This window comes from Theropithecus gelada, chromosome 7a (assembly GCF_003255815.1).
Source record: "Theropithecus gelada isolate Dixy chromosome 7a, Tgel_1.0, whole genome shotgun sequence".
Classification (NCBI taxonomy): Eukaryota; Metazoa; Chordata; class Mammalia; order Primates; family Cercopithecidae; genus Theropithecus; species Theropithecus gelada.
Genome location: NC_037674.1, coordinates 28867804 through 28882481, shown reverse-complemented (window position 1 = coordinate 28882481; position 14678 = coordinate 28867804). Strand labels below are relative to the sequence as shown.

The 14678-nt window shown below is 35.3% G+C and overlaps 1 protein-coding gene across 1 annotated transcript in view; it reads left to right on the top strand.

The window, feature by feature from the left end:
• Positions 1–14678, top strand: part of WDR72 (WD repeat domain 72) — a 208976-nt gene that overhangs the window by 122040 nt on the left and 72258 nt on the right. The window contains exon 17 of the mRNA XM_025390239.1: positions 8722–8917. Within this exon, the coding sequence (XP_025246024.1) occupies positions 8722–8917 (196 nt within the window). The remainder of the gene's footprint in view (positions 1–8721; positions 8918–14678) is intronic.

Genomic DNA, 14678 nt, shown 5'->3' with positions numbered 1-14678 from the left:
CATATGTAAAATGGAAATGAGTATTGCAGCCCTTCAGGAAGAATAGAGACTCTTCCAAGTATCCATTTTACTGCTTCAATAGCCGATCCTCAAATTATTATTATTATTACTTTTTCTTTCTGTCACCCAGGCTGGAGTGCAGTGGCATGATCTCGGCTCACTGCAGCCTCCGTCTTCCAGGTTCAAGCGACTCTCCTGCCTCATCCTTCCAAGTAGCTGGGATTACAGGCATGAGCCACCATGCTCAGTTAATTTTTATATTTTTAGTAGAGACAGAGTCTCACCATGTAGGTCAGGCTGGTCTCAAACTCCTGACCTCAAATGATCCTCCTGCCTTGGCCTCCCAAAGGGCTGGGATTACAAGTGTGAACCACCACGCCCAGCCATCCTCAAATTATTTATAAAATCATTCATTTAAGCAGTTAGTTGAATTATGTTAGCTTGATTTTACTTTTTTGAAAACTTTTATGTTAAGTTGAGGGGTATAAGTGCAGATTTGTTTCATAGATAAACTTGTATAATGGGGGTTTGCTGTACAGATTATTTCATCTCTCAGACATTAAGCCTAGTACCCATTAGTAGTTTTTCCTGATCCTCTCTCTCCTCCCACCTTCTGCTCTTCAGTAGGTTGCAGGGTAGGTCGTGTTCAAGTGTTCCCATCATTTAGCTCCCACTTATAAGTGAGAACATTCAGTATTTGGTTTTCTGTTCCTGTGTCAGTTTATTGGAGGATAATGGCCTCCGACTCCATCCATGTCAGTGCAAAGGACATGGTCTTGTTCTCTTTTATGGCTGCATAGTATTCCATGGTGTATATGAGCCACATTTTCTTTATCCAGTCTACCATTGATTGACATTTAGGTTTATTCCATGTCTTTGTCATTGCAAATAGATCTGCAATGAACATACGTGTGCATGTATCTTTATAATAGAATGATTTATATTCCTTTGGGTATATATCCACTAATGGGATTGCTGGGTTGAATGGTATTTCTGTCTTTAGGTCTTTGAGGAATCACCACACTGTCTTCCACAATGGCTGAACTAATTTACATTTCCATCAACGATGTATAAGTGTTCCTTTACTCCACAGCCTCTCCAGCATCTGTTATTTTTTTATTTTTTAATCTGTAATTTTTTGACTTCAACATTCTGACTGGTGTGAGGTGTCATCTCATTGTGGTTTTGATTTGCATTTCTCTAATGATCAGTGATGTTAACCTTTTTTTCATATGATTTTTGGCCACATGTATGTCTTCCTTTGAAAAGTGTCTGTTCATTTCCTTTGCCCATGTTTTAATAGAGTTTTCTTTTTTATTGTAAATTTGTTTAAGTTCTTTGTAGAACCTGGATGTTAGACCTTTGTCAGATGCATAGTTTGCAAAAATTTTCTCCCATTCTGTAGGTTGCCTGTTTACTCTATTGGTAATTTCTTTCGCTGTGCAGAAGCTCTTTAGTTTAATTAGATCCCATTTGCCAATGTTTGCTTTTGTTGCAGTTGCTTTTGGCATCTTGGCCATTAAACCTTTGCCTATGCCTATGTCCTGAATGGTATTGCTTAGGTTGTCTTCCAGGGTTTTTATAATTTTGTGTTTTACATTCAAGTGTTTAATCCATCTTGAGTTAATTTTTGTATATGGTATAAGGCAGGGGTCCAGTTTTAATCTTCTGCATGTGGCTAACACTGGTTAGTTATCCCAGCACCATTTATTAAATAAGGAATCCTTTCCCTATTGCTTGTTTTTGTCAGGTTCACCAAAGATCAGATAGTTGTAGGTGTGTGCTCTTATTTCTGGGTTCTCTATTCTGTTCCATTGGTCCATGTGTCTGTTCTTGTACCAATATATTGCTGTTTTGGTTACTGTAGCCCTGTAGTATAGTTTGAAATCAGGTAACATGACGCCTCCAACTTTGTTTTTTTTTCTTAGGATTGCCCTGGACATTCTAACTCTTTTTTGGTTCCATATGAATTTTAAGATAGTTTTTTCTAGTTATGTGAAAAATGACATTGATAGCTTGATATGAATGGCAATGAATCCGTGAATTGCTAGGCAACATGGCCATTTTAACGATATTGATTCTTCCTATTCATGAACATGGAATGTTTTTCCATTTGTTTGTGTCATCTCTGATTTATTTGAGCCATGGTTAGTTATTCTCCTTGTAGAGATCCTTCACCTTTCTAGTTGGCTGTATTCCTAGGTATTTTATTCTTCTTGTTGCAATTGTGAATGGGAGTTCGTTCGTGATTTGGCTCTCAGCTTGACTGTTGTTTATAGGAATGTTAATGATTTTTGCACTTTGATTTTGTATCCTGAGACTTCGCTGAAGTTACTTAACAGCTTAAGACATTTTTGGGCTGAGACGATGGGCTTTTCTAGATACATGATCATGACATCTTCAGACAGGATAGTTTGACTTCCTCTTTTCCTATTTGAATGACCTATTGGTTTCCTTTGTGGGATTGCCCTGACCAGAAATTCCAATACTGTATTGAATAGGAGTAGTGAGACAGGGCATCCTTGTCTTGTGCTGATTTTCAGGGAGGAAGGGTTCTAGCTTTTGCCTATTCAGTAAGATGTTGGCTGTGGTTTTGTCACATATGTCTCTTATTATTTCAAGATATGTTCCTTCAATGTCTTCTTTATTGAGAGTTTTTAACATGAAGTGCTGTTGAATTTTATTGAATGCCTTTTCTGCTTCTATTGAGATAATCATGTGGTTTTGTCTTCAGTTCTGTTTATGTGATGACTCATATTTATTGATTTGCATGTGTTGAACCAAACTTGCATCCCAGAGATGAAGCATACTCGATCATGGTGGGTAAGCTTTTTGATATGCTGCTGGATTCGGTTTTCCAGTATTTTGTCGAGGATATTTTCATTGATGTTCATCAGGAATACTGACCTGAAATTTTCTTTTTTTGTCATATTTCTGCCAGGTTTTGGTATCAGGGTGGTGCTGGCCTCATAGAATGAGTTAGGGAGGAGTCCTTTCCTTTTCTAATTTTTCAGATAGTTTCAGTAGGAATGATACCAGCTCTTCTTTGTATATCTCATATAATTCATCTGTGAATCTGTCTGGTCCTGTGCTTTTTTTGGTTGGTAAGCTGTTTATTTAACTGCCTCAATTTCAGAACTCATTATTAGTCTGTTCAGGGATTCAGTTTCTTCCTGGTTCAGGCTTCAAGGGTGCATGTGTCCAGGAATTTATCCATTTCTTCTAGATTTTCTAGGCCGTGTGCATATATTACTAGTTTGTAATATTCTCCGAGGATTGTATTTCTGTTGGGTCAGTGGTAATATCTCCCTTATCATTTCTGATTGTGTTATTTGAATCTTCTCTCTTTTCTTCTTTATTAGTCTAGCGAGTGATCCATTTTATTATTTTTTTCTAAAAACCAGCTCTTGGATTTGTTGATCTTTTCAATAGTTTTTTCGTGTCTTTCTCTCCTTTAGTTCAGCTCTAATTTTGGTTATTTATGATCTTCTGTTAGCGTTGGGATTTTTTTGCTCTTGATTCTCTAGTTCTTTTAGTTGTAATGTTAGGTTGTTAACATGAGATCTTTCTAGTTTTTTGATCTGGGCATTTAGTGCCATTAATTACTCTCTTAACCCTGCTTTAGCTCTGTCCCAGAGATTCTGGTATGTTGTATCTTTATTCTTGGTAGTTTCGAAGATCTTTTTCATTTCTGCCTTAATTTCATTTACCCAAAAGTCATTCAGGAGTAGGTTATTCAATTTCCATGTGATTACATGGTTTTGAGTGAATTTCTTAGTCTTGAGTTCTAATTTGATTGTGCTGTGGTCCTGGTGACTGTTTGTTATGATTTCAGTTATTTTGCATTTGCTAAGGAGTGTTTTACTTCCAATTATGATCAATTTTAGAATAGGTGTCCTGTGGTGATGAAAGAAATGTATATTCTGTTGTTTTGGGGTGGAGAGTTCTATAGACATCAGGTCCATTTGATCCACTGCTGAGTTCAGGTCCTGAATATCTTTGTTAATGTTCTGTCTCAGTTATCTGTCTAATATTGTCAGTGAGGTGTTAAAGTCTCCCATGATTATTGTGTGGGGATCTAAGTCTCTTTGTAGGTCTCTAAGAACTTGCTTTATGAATCTGTGTGCTCCTGTGTTGGTTGTATTTATATTTAGGATAGTTAGCTCCTCCTGTTGAATTGAACCCTTTACCATTATGTAATGTCTTTGTCTTTTTTGATCTTTGTTGGTTTAAAGTCTGTTTTGTCAGAAACTAGGATTGCAACCCCTGCTTTTTCCTTTTTTCCACTTGCTTGGTAGATTTTCCTCCAACCCTTTATTTTGAGGGTTGACATGTTATGTTGAAGACTACATACTGATAGTTTTGGTTCTTTATCTAGCTTACCACTTTATGTCATTTAATTGAGGCATTTAGTCCATTTACATTTAAGATTAGTATTGATATGTATGGATTTCATCCTGTCATCATGATGTTAGCTGGTTATTTTGCAGATGTGTTTATGTGGTTGCTTTACAGTGTCACTGGTCTGTGTGCTTCAGTGTGTTTTTGTAATGGCTGGTAACAGTCTGTCCTTTCTATATTTAGTGCTTCCTTCAGGAGCTCTTGTAAGGCAGGTCCAGTGGTAACGAATTTCCTTAACATTTGCTTGTCTGAGAAGGATCTTTTTTCTCCTTCCCTTATGAAGCTTAGTTAAGCTAGGTATGAAATTCTGGGTTGCATTTCCTTTTATTTAAGAATTTTGACTATTGTCCCCCAATCTCTTCTGGCATGTAAGGTTTCCACTGAGAGGTCCACTGTTAGTCTAATGGGCTTCTCTTTGTAAGTGACCTGGCTTTTCTCTCTAGCTGTCCTTAACAATTTTTCTTTCATTTTAACCCTGGTTAAATGGAATGCTTTTGTAAAACGAGCAAAATTAGCTCCAGAAGTTGAATGTTTACCTTTAAGGTTAGGGGAAGAATGAATTAATTTTGCTGATGAATAGGTTTGTCTAGAGATTGTCTCTTTTGCTTTTGACACATTGAACAATCAACATAAAAATAAATGCTGGAAAAGAAACAGAAAAGTTTGGGGATTGCTAATTTGCATGTTTCTGGTACTGCACTAAATTTCTTTGGATTTTATAATTTAACACCACTGGGTACACATCATGACATTTAGGCCTCCAGTTAGAAATGTTGCTTTTCCAGGAGACACCGCAAAGACATGAAAGGTCAGCATGAGCAGAGTGTTGGGAAAAATGTTTTATAACAAAAAAACTAGACACTGGAACAACAACCAGGACACAGGGGTTCTTATGCATCCTCATGATGCTCTATGCTATTTTACAGTATTTTGTTCTTTCAAGGTGTTAATGGAATACCACTAAAATTTTTGGCTTGCCTAGGACTCAGTAATACCTTTAGTTAATAAGCATATGTCCCAGATTTGTAGCTGACTCTTTCCAGTCAATGAGTTTGCAAACTTTATTTTTAATCTGTGCACATTGCCTCATAAAAGAATACGATTCTTTGATATCTATGTTTTGGAAGAAATTTATTTATATATGTTGGGAAGACAGCTTTATAGCCATAATGTCAATGCTAGCTCATTATTAAAATTATGAAGTTATATAAAATGCCATATAAATATTTTATATTTTGTTGGAGAAAATTCCATTTCTATTGACTACCTGTAAAATCTATCTGCTACATTTATAGAGAGAGACTCAAGTATTGATAGTTATAAACTATCAATAAATTATACTTTCCACAGTTTATTTTTGAAAGTCTGCAGAATCTATTTCAATTCCACTAGTATTTATTTAGTGTCCACTCTATTCCAGATACTGTAATAACATTATTACATGTTTAGAAGATACAGCCTTTCTCTCATCTCACACTGAGTTGAAATATATATTTTGAGTTTCTTTCCAATTGGATGCCATTCAGTATTCGCTTTTAACTGTTGTGGCTCTGAGTACCCTACTCATCATGGTTAATCTATTTTATTCTATAGTTATTTCTGTTCCACTTGTTTTTGATGATATTCATTTCTTTATTCTTATAATATGCATTTGTGGTGATGACTATGTAAAAAAATCAACAGTTAAAAAAAGTGAAGTCGTGACATGTAAATCAAATAATTAGAAATATTAAATTAAAATACATAAATTCCTGTATATTTTTAAGAAATAATGATTATCCAAGTTGTATAGGATATTATATTCAGTGGGAGAGATGACATTTTAGATCCCAACTGTGGGCATGCCTCTGGGGTGATAAGCATCCCAGGGTGAGAGGACAGCCATAAGCCCAGTGAAGGCATATGGCCAAACTACCCATTCTGAGGGGTATGATATAGTCTGGACACATTGTGGGTCTTAGAAAATTGTCCAGTATCCTTAATTTATGAGTATAGAATGAGCAATTTCTGTGCACTATTCTGTTATTGACAGCTCTTATCCTAATGTCTCTCAGTATCACAAACTCTTTTGTAAGTGAGAACATGAAGTTTCAGAGAAGTTTGTGACTTGTCAAAGGTTGGATTTGTGGTAACTGTCATAGTGGAATAGGAAATGCAAACCTTTTCACTTATAATCCTGAGTTCTTTCTACCACATTATCCACATCATCGAACCAGTGCTATGAAATAACATGTATGACAAAGTTAAAATGAAATAACTTCAGTGTTATAAAATTGTTCATCATGAATAAGTAAGACAATATATCCCATCATGTGATATACATAAATCAGCATGGTTTACCAATACTGTGGTATATATATAGCAGTATATGTTAGCAAGAAACATATATAATAATTTATATTTATATCTCAGAAGTGGTGTGATATACTGATGTGATATACTGGTGTGATATACATATATATATGTATATATATACACACACATATATATATACCAGATTTGTCACCCAGGCTGGAGTGCAGGGGTATGATCTGGACTCACTGCATCCTCTGCCTCCTGGGTTCAAGCAATCATCCTGTCTCAGCCTCCTGAGTAGCTGGGACTACAGGTGAACACCACCAAGCCAGGCTAATTTTTGCATATTTTTGTAAAGACAGAGTTTCACCATGTCAACCAGGCTGGTCTCATATGGTAGATATTAATATGCGTTATTTACCAGCATCATGATGTGCAGAAGTATATCTTAGATTAATGGTATATAATTGATACTCTGATGTTAAATATCTCATTACATGATATTCATGAGTAAGCACCATTCACTTGTATTGCAAATAGGCAGTACTACATGTTAGTATGCATGGTATGCAATAGTGATATTCTACTATTCATTAGCCTTTTTTCACTCCTTAATCAAACGTTTGAGTGTCTGCTGGATAAGGACAGGGAGATAATCGGCAATCAGGAAGTTGCTCCAGTATTCTCAGGAAGCTTCCTATATTTAAAAGTCAGAGGCCATCTTCTCTGTCCCAGGAATTCAGCAAGTATCTGCCATCATAATAAGCTCCTTGGATGTCCCTGGAACCTGAAGGTCTCACATACTATCATTACATGCAAAAGAGATGGAATACATATTTACATAAATACATGTTCAGTTTTGGCCAAAGCATCTCTAGGTCACCACTCTCGGTGTTGTCCCATATCCCTAGCTCTAGACGTGCCTATGGGTAGACCGGGAGTAATGGAGGGGGACAGTGGCAATTGTGGAACATGAGTCAGCTTGACAGAGGACAGACTTCTGAGGGGAAAATATATGTGCTATGGCACTGGGATGTGGCTATATGAAAAGCACTTGGATGTAGCTATATGAAATGTTTAACTATTGGCTGGAGAAGGGTAATGAGAAGGTGTACCTGGTTTGTCTATATCAACCATGTCCGTTCTTTTCTCTCCCTAATTCAGCTCCTGGCCTTCTTTTGGCTATACCTAACTGCTAGACCTTACCTCATCTTTTACCAGGAAGAGGTCTAGGAAACTGTCACTAGCTTTGCACTGAAGGTAGAGGATATAGAATCTTGAGTGGACATGTACTTTGAAAGACAGAATCAGGGATCAGAAGGTCTGTCCACCAAGTCTATGTAACCTTGAGGTGTCATGCCCCAGATTCTTCATTTTAAAAATGAAGAATTTGGTTGGATGTTCTGTGGCAAGTGTTCCTTTCCCCCTCCTTCGAACCATAGGTCCTTGACTGGGCACACACAGCAATTGGAAGACGTGCCTTGCAATACCTTAATATATGTAAAACCACATAGGTATACACAAAATTTAGTGAGATTTGTTATTAAAGTCATTTCTTTAATTTTCTGTGTAAAGCATAGTTTAAATGCAGTGTTTTGTTTAAATAATGCTTTGGAGCTATACATAGTTTGAGGATCTAACCATGTCTTTAAGAGCCATAGGATAAATTCAAATGAATTTTCTTTATCTTCTGGTGGAAACAAAAATAGGAAAAATAATTGAAAACTCCTCTTTGTCCCATAGTGTAATGTTTGACATTCTGGACTTTAAAAAAACGCCCCTCAAGTATCCTTTTAGAATCTCTTACATTGCCAAAGGAAAAAAAAAAAAGAACAGCGTGAAAGTCTGGGTGCCAGTTGTTGCTACGTACATTTCAGTTGTTGTGGATGCTAATGCTAGAAGAATGAAAAGTTATTGTTTATGGAAACCTGTTCAAATTTAAATTCCGGGCTTTGGATTTTTTGCAACATACCTAAGCATTTGTAATAATACTAAAAATAATTCACTTAAAAAAATACCTTACAGGTAACTGAAGCAATACAAGCTGTTCTCTTGGCGGAAGTTCAACAACACATGAAGTGTTTGGGAAAGATACCAGTCAATAGTCAACCAGTGTCCATGGCAGAGAATGGTAACTGTGAGATGAAGCAGATGCTGCCAAAGCTGGAATGGACAGAGGAACTGGAGTTACAGTGTATTAGAAACACTTTGCCTCTGCAAAGTAAGTACAAAATTTATTGGCATACTCTTTCAACAAAACTTTTCTACTATAGAGTCTCCAACTTATGGTGGTGCAACTTATGATTTTCAATTATATTATGGTGCAAAAGTGATAGACATTCACTAGTCTCCTTGACTTATGATGGGGTTATATCCAGATAAACCCATTGTAAGTTGAAAAGGTCATAGGATAGGTTTATCCAGAAGTAACACCATCGTAACTTGAGGAGCATTGCTACTTAGAGAGTGTTGAAAATATAAGTTCACAGTATATCATTTCTGCAAGAACTGAGCCAAGTGCCCTGTTTCTGACCTATTCCGCTATCGATTTCCTCTTGTAATTGTCAAATGTTGAAAGAACTTCTGGATCCTATTATAATAATAAATATTTGCTAGAAGAATAGCTTGTATTATTTATAACAGTGTTTTGAAGTTAAGCAATTAAAAGCGAAAGCAGAATTAACAACAATAGCTTAATAGGATATATATTACAGGAATACTGTAATCATAATGAGAAAATTTGCTTTTACTTTGTACCTCGATAAAAGTCATGTGCCAGTTTTCCTTTTCTGGGCAACAGAAATATCATATAAAAATTAAACTATTTTTAGAGTTGGATCATTTGATTTTATAACAAACTTCATCACTGTCACTTCCTAATGATAACGTTTATGGTTTAGGGCCAACAAGTGAGTCTAAATTTATGTTGTAAAATGTTCTATGATTTTTATCATACTGTTAGCTGTTACTTAAAAAAAATTAAAAACTGTAAAAAAAAAAGTACAACTTTAATTTTCAACTTTATTGTAAGCTTTTCATGAATATGCTAATTGATCATGTGATTAAACGTGTGTTTTTGTCAGGAAAACATGTTATAAATTTACATATTACAGGCGGTCAAATTGTTAAGTACTTCTTTTATCTCTCACAAAGGGTTTTCTTTTAATTTATTCAGGACTAGGAACAATGTTACTAAATATAAAATGTTAAATCTTAAAATGGGTGTCATTCTTGGAAATACTTAATGATTTCTTCTCATTGTTTTTATGAGATTACTGATTAGAGAGTGTTATGTAGAGAGAAATGAAAAGGCATATTTAACGAAGGCCAGAGATCGAAACAGGTAGAATATGTTTTAATGCCAGGACAGTTGCTGATTATAGTAAATTCAATTAATAATTTGATAAAGCCAGATGGTTATTTTAAGTCATTTGCATGTTTGTTTCCAAAAATTAGTTTTAGTGATCTGGTAAATTCACCTCTGTAAAAAAGCTCCTGTTTCATCATACCACATAATTATAGTTGTATTACATATTTTAAGCAAGAAGTAGAAAAATTGCTTTTTAATTAATTTTGAGTGACTACATTTGCGTTTTTGATACATATGGAAGGCCATCCGTAGTGTCATTGATAGGTTTCCTCCATCTCTCCCAAGACAACCAGTGTTATTTGTTCATTGTGTGTTAACTCTCAGTAGATGTCATTTCTGAATTTTCTCCCTAATCTTGAGAGCCTACCTTATTCATTGGCCCAGAGCCCCATTTTCCAGGTAAGAAACTGTTGGTCAGCCATCAAAGTGAAACTTTAGGTGAATTTTTCTGTCACTTGGGTTACTCATATTTGAGATTTCACCAGATTGTGCCCAATTCTGTCCCCAGTACATTCTTACAGGATAAGGATACTAGCCAGGTGCCTGCAGTCCCAGCTACTTGGGAGGCTGAGTTGGGAGAATGGTTTGAACCTAGGAGTTTGAGTCCAGCCTGGGCAACATGGCCGGACTGCATCTTTAGAGAAAGAACTGTTGACAGTAGAGAATTTAGTCTTACTATGACTAAAGACATTTGGATTAAAGTGTGGTATTAATTCTCTTTCGATTAATTATTAAATAGTCCTTTCTTTGCCTATGGTAAAAGAAAATTTGTGGTTAATTTGTGATAAGAATTAGAACACCAGAATATTACAGCCACTTTATGTGTTGGTGGATGAAATTTAGAATACTTTGTTTAAAGGAACAAAACATATTCACAAAATGCTGGGCATATATTATTTTCAGAAATAATTATCTGCAGGAAAATGTTAACTACAATTGCAATTAAATGGGAGACACATAAAATACATTGAAGAGAGAACTATCCAAGTAGTAGTATATTTCATATTAATGTTGCCCTTTTCTTTTTGTGAAAACGCTTATTTTAAAAAACGCTATTCACAAGAACTTAGTAAAATTACAGGAAATGTTTTTAGACTTTCTTTTTAGTGGTATGTACTGCCTTAGATAGGATTTTTTCTTTTTTTTTTTTTTTTTTTTTTTTTTTGAGGCAGGCTCTGTCGCCCAGTTTGGAGTACAGTGACATGATCATAGCTCACTGCAACTTCCACCTCCTGGGCTAAAATGATCCTCCTGCATCAGCTTCTTGAGTAACTGGGATTACAGGCAAGCACCACCATTATAAGCTAGTTTTTTTTTTTTTTTTAATTTTTATTTTTAGTACAGATGGGATGTCACCGTGTTGCCCAGGCTGGTTGATAGAATTTTTAGAAAACATAACCAGAAAACTTTTCTTTATTTCTAATGTCCTGAGACAAAATGTAATATGATTATATAGGTGCTATTCACTGGGTATAGTAATTCCTCAAATTTCATAGGCAGATTTACTTAGCCTAATCATTGCAACGTATGTCATTTTGCAAAATATTATTATGGCAAATTGTATATGTCATTTAATTTCATCAGCTCTTTGCTTATTTGTCCTCTGTGAGCTCCTGTCCCTCCCCTTGTTTCTTCATTTCTTTTATTCTTTCTTGGTTTCTTGGTGGTACATATTATAAATCATTTGGAAAGTAAAAGATGATGGTTTTGCTATACACAGATACTCAAACTTCTTTTATGCTAAACGGAGTATATTTGATTTATTAAGATTATAGTAATATGGCAGCAATAAGTCACAAAGAAAAATAAGAATTATTGAGTTTTTAATATATTCCAATGCTTTGCTGAGTACCTTATGAAATTTAGCTCACCATTTCCTTTAATTCTGACACAATCCACATGAACCCTAAGACCCTTCTTCTGACATTTAGTTTTTAAAGTGTTCTTTACCGTTTTTAAACTGTTCATGTTCATTGAAGTGAAATTTCAAAGTACAACTGAAAAGAACTATACTCTAAGAAAGAGAGATTCCCATCATGCTAGCTAGGTTTGTCCTGAGAAATTACTTATTTTTTTATTTTACATACAAATTTTATATTTTTATCATACACATTAAAATTGTGTTGAGATATATTTTTAAAAATAAGTTTATCACCACACCAGCTATCTTTCTTTTTTTTTTTTCCTTTTCAACACAGTGCCTTACTCTGTCACCCAGGCTAGAGTACAATGGTGTGATCTTGGCTCACTGCAACCTCAGTCTTCCCAGCTCAGGTGATCCTCCCACCTCTGCCTCCTAAGTAGCTGAGACTACAGATGTGTACCACCACACCTAGCTAATTTTTGCATTTTTTGTAGAGATGGGGTTTCACCATGTTACCCAGGCTGGTCTCAAACTCCTGAGCTCCAGCAATCTGCCCACGTTGCCACACCAGCTATCTTAAATGCCACCGGTGGTATACATCTTACTCTTTGAGACATACTTCCTATTACTACCCCCTTTGCAAAATGAATAAACTAAGACTTAAGAGAGGTTATGTGTCTTGCCTACAGACACAAAATTACTAAAAACAGGGAAGAAAACCCAGATATTCTCTTAAAATACCGTGCTGTTATCCAGTAAGCTACATTTTCCATACTTGCAACATGGAAGAAATTTATCCTGAATCAGTTTGATCTAAAAATTGAGTAATTTGTTAAGTGTTTTTCTTAGATTTTTATTCTTTTCTCATAAGTCATGCTTTCTTTTGCCAAAGGAAATGCAGAGTACTTAATTATTGCCATCTCAACCCTCATAATAAAGAAAATCACCACGTGTCTGGAAATATTTGTAGGGAATGTGTCTAGAAAGCAATGGAAATCCAATGAAGTGAGAGTTAAAGCATAATGTATATTTAAACCTATAATTTTGTCTTATTTTTCAGTGTTTTCTCCTGTTACACTTCACAGCATGTATTTTATTTGTGGTCTTAATATTTGTGTATCTGTGTTTTATGGAAAAATGGCAGATTTTATCTAAGTTTATGTTTTTATAATGATTACATTGCTATCTTCCTTGAATCTCTTTAATAAGAACTTGTACAATTAACACATTTGAGGCTTAGATTCATTGCTTTAAAAACAGCAATCGTTTCTATTATTAAATTGCATTTGAAAGTTATTTCCCTTTACTTTCTTTTGAATGTTATTTGGATCAGTTTAAACAAGTGCTCTAAATTGTTCCATTAAATAAATTGGTTGAACTAGAAATGGAGGCTTTGTAGATAAAACTGTCACCTTGGAATTATTGGCTGAATTTAAATTTCATGCTAAACCATGTGGTTTGAAAATGATGCATCAAATATGGGTATTGCAAATAATCTTTATTGCATGTGTCATTTTCAAAGACTTATATAGAAAATTAAATAATAAAAATGTGTTTTTTGTTTAAATAAAACCACGCATTTATTGTAAATCAAGACACTAAAAATCCATTCAACAGAAACATTTTGGTGATCCTGCCCTGCAGAAGTACGGGCCCAGGGCAGGCTTTCTTGGCCTGCTGAATTTTCCAGAAGGATATCTACTTGTGGAAAGGCTTTGTGACTACCCTACAGGGAAACTCTTCCCTGACTGCCATTTTTTGGAGCAAGCACATCTTTTTTCCGTTTACTCTTAAGATCTCCAGACTAAGTGAGTTCTTCTTTATGGCCACAGAAGTCATTTAGGAAGAGCCTGTGTGGTACGTGTAATCAAGGAGCAGAGAAGTAATGGAGGACACATCATAGAAGGCCTTGTATGTGATAGTGAGGTCTGGAGCTTTCTCTCTAGTGTGGTATGGGAAATCTTTTAAGCACACTAGTGGCACAAATTGTAATGGGATCACATTACCTGTGGTTTAGGGGCAAAGCACAGTGATACATGACTGACTGTGGTGTCGTGACTTGGCCCCCATGTTGGGTGGTACGTTGTTACATATGGTATTCTAGGTGTACTAAAGATATAATGGAAGGTTGAATCCACAAAAGGAATCCTTGGCGTGTTCAGTTTCAAGTGTACCTGTTTAGGTAACCTATAGATTTTATTTTATACTTTTTAACTAAACTAATCCCCAGAAAATAGACAAGATGCTTAACAGTTCTCTGTCAAGAAACCATGGTTTAAAGATAATAGGAATAATGCAAGCTTGAGAAAACAAGATGTAAATGGCATTGCCAAACTTAACTTATGCTACATCAGAAGGTATATATCTTTCAAAAAGCATTGTAGTCATTTGGGTTTAATATATATCCTGTCTTATTTTTAGCACCTTATAAAATTGAGAGAGAAATTTCATCATTTCCCTTTTGCCCATATAAATTCTTCTGAACTTCTTTACTGTTTCTGCCCTCTCTGTATCATCTTAAAGATCACATCACCTTAGAAAGACTGATAAGAGTTCACTGCTCTTTTCTAAAAGTAGTTTCATCTTCCACGGAGATTGAGATTGATGATTTTCATCTTGGCATATGAAAAACTAGAGTATTTCATCATCTTTTTTCCTCATGAGCAGTCAGAATGCCAACCCGGCTCTTCCCGGAGATAGTCGGATTGAGGAATTGAGTTAAATATTTCTTTGGTAACCGTCGTGCAG